Source organism: Pyxicephalus adspersus, chromosome 9, assembly GCF_032062135.1.
Source record: "Pyxicephalus adspersus chromosome 9, UCB_Pads_2.0, whole genome shotgun sequence".
Classification (NCBI taxonomy): domain Eukaryota; kingdom Metazoa; phylum Chordata; class Amphibia; order Anura; family Pyxicephalidae; genus Pyxicephalus; species Pyxicephalus adspersus.
In genome coordinates, this window is record NC_092866.1 from 43575463 (window position 1) to 43579053 (window position 3591).

Consider the following 3591-nt stretch of genomic DNA (forward strand, 5'->3'; position numbering starts at 1 on the left):
TCCCTAACATACAGATAGTGTCCGGGGTGACATGCAAACCCGATACTAGTTGAAAGGGGAGCATGTACCAGGGTCAACTATTTCCCCTGCTTAGGAATGTAATATTTTCTAAAATCTATTCTACTCCTATTTCCTAATTTATTAAAAAACACTTTATTTCCACTTTATTTCTTTATTACTCGATAATATTATTGTACCTGGATTATGTTTATTATTATTATATCTATATTAAGTTTTGTTTCTTCTGCCAAATCTTATTTTCTTTTTTTATTTTACATCTGGTCCCATATTAGAATTGAATATGACATAAATGTGATAGTGAATCAGAAGCTGACCAATCACAAACAGATTTTTGGGATGTAGATAGATCAGTCCAGAATACACAAGTCATTTCATATGTGCAAATGATCAATCAAATCAAAATCATGCTAACTTTCTATCTGGGGAAGACTATTGGAAAGGCTAAATATGATGTGTATGGAGTGGTTTGAGACTTTCCCACATAAAATTACAATTTACTAGACCTAAGGATGCATTTTTGGCTAATAAAGGAAACTGCAGACACTTTCTACTGCCAGCTAATGAGTAATCTTAGGGAAAAAAAAAGTCTTCAGCTATAAAACAAAAACATTTACCATTTTACAACTCTTCTTATTTGGCCCTTTCATTTGCATAGCTAGAACTGATTTCAATCAAAATGCTTTAATTATGGATTATGTGATCAGTTGTAAATCAGATCTATGTATATATTTTAATACAGTGGTAGAAAGAAAATGCATTCCTATTATCTGCAATACAAGGTCACAGGGACATAACACATACCAGCTGTATTTATACTGGCAGGTTATCCTGGTTAGTCGAGCAAAGAACACGTCAGTATACTTTTGTATGCACATTACAGGTCAGTAATGGTATCTCACCTCTCTTTTTTTTAGCAATATCAAAACATCTAGAAATAGCAGAAGTATAAAAAGACCACTCCAATCAAGGTAATGAAAATCAGATCTGTAGAATAAACCACTAAACAGGATATATAAAGTGATCTTGTTACTTACTGGTCCATATGAATTTCCCAGTATGCCTTGCGGGTGACATTGAGGTAGTTAAAACTTCCAGTGTAATACTTGGGATCTGTACCACCTAGTAAAAGTTCGCCACCGGGCTGGGATTCTGGGTCCCTAAAAGAAGAAGATTAAAAGAGGGTCCATGGCCAATGCATTTTGAATTGCAAGATAATAAACTGTTTAATGCATATTACACCATTTAAAATACATCATTTGAAGGCATGCAAAGCAAAAATGTCAGCATGTGATTAAATGTACCCATTACGTACCTTGTGTTACAAATGGAAAACACAACGCTTTCCAATTAAACTAATCTACCCTGTATGCCGTCTTGTTTCCTTCCTGTAGATATCCTCAAATGGTTATTTATATCTTGTGTGCAGTTGTCCAAGCAGAATAAAAACTATTCTTCTGCACAGGGAGGACAAAAGTAGTCATCCATCTCTGGACAATGTAATGGAATAAGAACAATCACTCTGCCAGGTGCAACTAAAACAGTGACATGGATGCAGAGTAAATGTAATAAGCATTGCTGTGTCCTGCTAAGGAGTATAATGACACAAAATAAGATTTCTAGCTAAGCTAGCAAAAAGGTGGGCCTGTTCCACACATAGGTATTCTTACACTATTTATTTAGCCTTTAAGTGTCTGAGGCTGCTGTACTAAAAGCTACTATTACTATTTTATTACTATTTATAGCTACTGTACTATTTTATTGTCTTATGTTTTGGTAAATACATGCCACACCATCTCACAGAAATCACAAATGCCTGAACTAATGTAACGGTTATCAATGTTTTCAAAATATTCTGTATCTGATCCATGTCTAGGAATAGTAAAAGTAGGTATTTGGCTTAAAATAAAACATCAGGAAAAATCATAATGCCAGGATCTGCATTATATGCCCCATAAATAAACCCAGCTCTACTGCATGAGATACAAGAATTCCTCATTTGTACAATACCTATTTAAGTAGAAGGAGAATATGTTGTTTTCTACCAGTTTCTGCTGCATAATGCTATCAAACACAGGTGTAACGCCATCAACAGAGATTCTTGGGTACGCCATTCCCAATATGCCATCGAATTTGGCTGCAATAAAGGTAATGCCAGGCTGCTTTATGGCTTCCCCGAAGAGCTGCCCTTTCACGGCCAAGTTGCCAATCTGAAGTAAAGAGACAATGTAATAAACATTATTATTTTTTCTAAGAACTATAAAAATCTAACAAATTAACAAAAATCTAGTGATAATTAATTAATTGTCTAACCTTTTCTAGGACAAAGAAAAGCTGAGTGTGATGCCTTAGAATTTTCTATAAAGAAAAGCAATAACCTATTTGATTATTCTGGAACAGATAAGAATCCACTTCTAGATCTTACCGTCACAGTGTCCTGACTCAGGTACCCAGACAAGCTCCCGCTGCCATACTGGATGGAGAAATCTGTTCCGTTCTTGACATAGGTAGAGGATTTGGAAGAGTCGTATTTGTGGTGTAATACTGGAAAAGGATACTCTGTATTAAAATCAAACATTACCCAACCATTGTGCAATGAATGATCTTAGGTACCAATATGTATCAATTGTAATGAGAATTTATAATATATATATTAAGCTTGCTGTGAGGAATTGCTCCTAACTTGCAGCAGTTCAAATGAGGCAGCACATAATTTCTCAGCAAAGTTCAGGCTCTTGCCGGAGTACTTTATTTAAGCCCAGAGATGCCAGTAACACAACGTTACAAAACAACAAAACATAGCCATCTGGGCCACTAACTACCTTGGGTAAATGCTTCTTTGACAGCTCCCTAAAGTCTGCCGCTGATCCTTCTAAATCAAGCACCTGTGCTCTAAAGCTCCAGAAGAAGACCCAGACATGGACTGGATGGCCAAGGATGGCACCCCAACTCTTCCTTGGCCGGCTCCAGTACCCTATAAACGGGCTTTCCACAAAAGCCAACTGTCTTGCGGAATAATAAACATATTCCTGGAGCCATTTAATAAACAAAACACCTTAGCCTGGGTGCTATATACACCCCATCGGAGACCTTCCCAGCCAAGACATGGGACACAGTCACAATTTATATCTTGTTCAGCAATTCCCAGATTCCTAGTTGATGTCAAAAACAAAGTAAAAAAAACAAAAACAAACAGCAGCAATAGAACTATGTGAATAATTTTTTTTTCTGATGTCTTAAAAGGTTTAGCATGGTTGTTGAAGTAAATTAGTTTCCTGGTAACTTAATTTCTAGGAATCTTTCAGGACAGTACTAATGAGAAACTGGCTCCAACACCTAAACAGGAAACGCAAGGCTCCCATGATATCAATAACGTGTCTCATATTGTCAGCTACAGTTATAAAAAAAAAAAAAAAGTACGGAAAGACATATCATGTTATGTTTACTTTATATAAACCAGGAACAACATGCCACAATCCTGTTCTGTTTTTCAACTACAGGAGAACTGATGAACCAGATTGGGGAGCTGCAAATCATTTTCAACATTACAAGAATAAGTAGAGTTCAATGTGA

General features: G+C 36.1%; 1 protein-coding gene across 1 annotated transcript in view; it reads right to left on the minus strand.

Annotated features, from left to right (window-relative positions):
• LOC140337870 (cathepsin D-like) overlaps positions 1–3591 on the minus strand; it is a gene marked incomplete at its 5' end in the record, with an annotated part of 10240 nt that overhangs the window by 2191 nt on the left and 4458 nt on the right. The window contains 3 exon segments of the mRNA XM_072421722.1: positions 1056–1178; positions 2029–2228; positions 2444–2562. Coding sequence (XP_072277823.1) covers positions 1056–1178; positions 2029–2228; positions 2444–2562 — 442 coding nt within the window.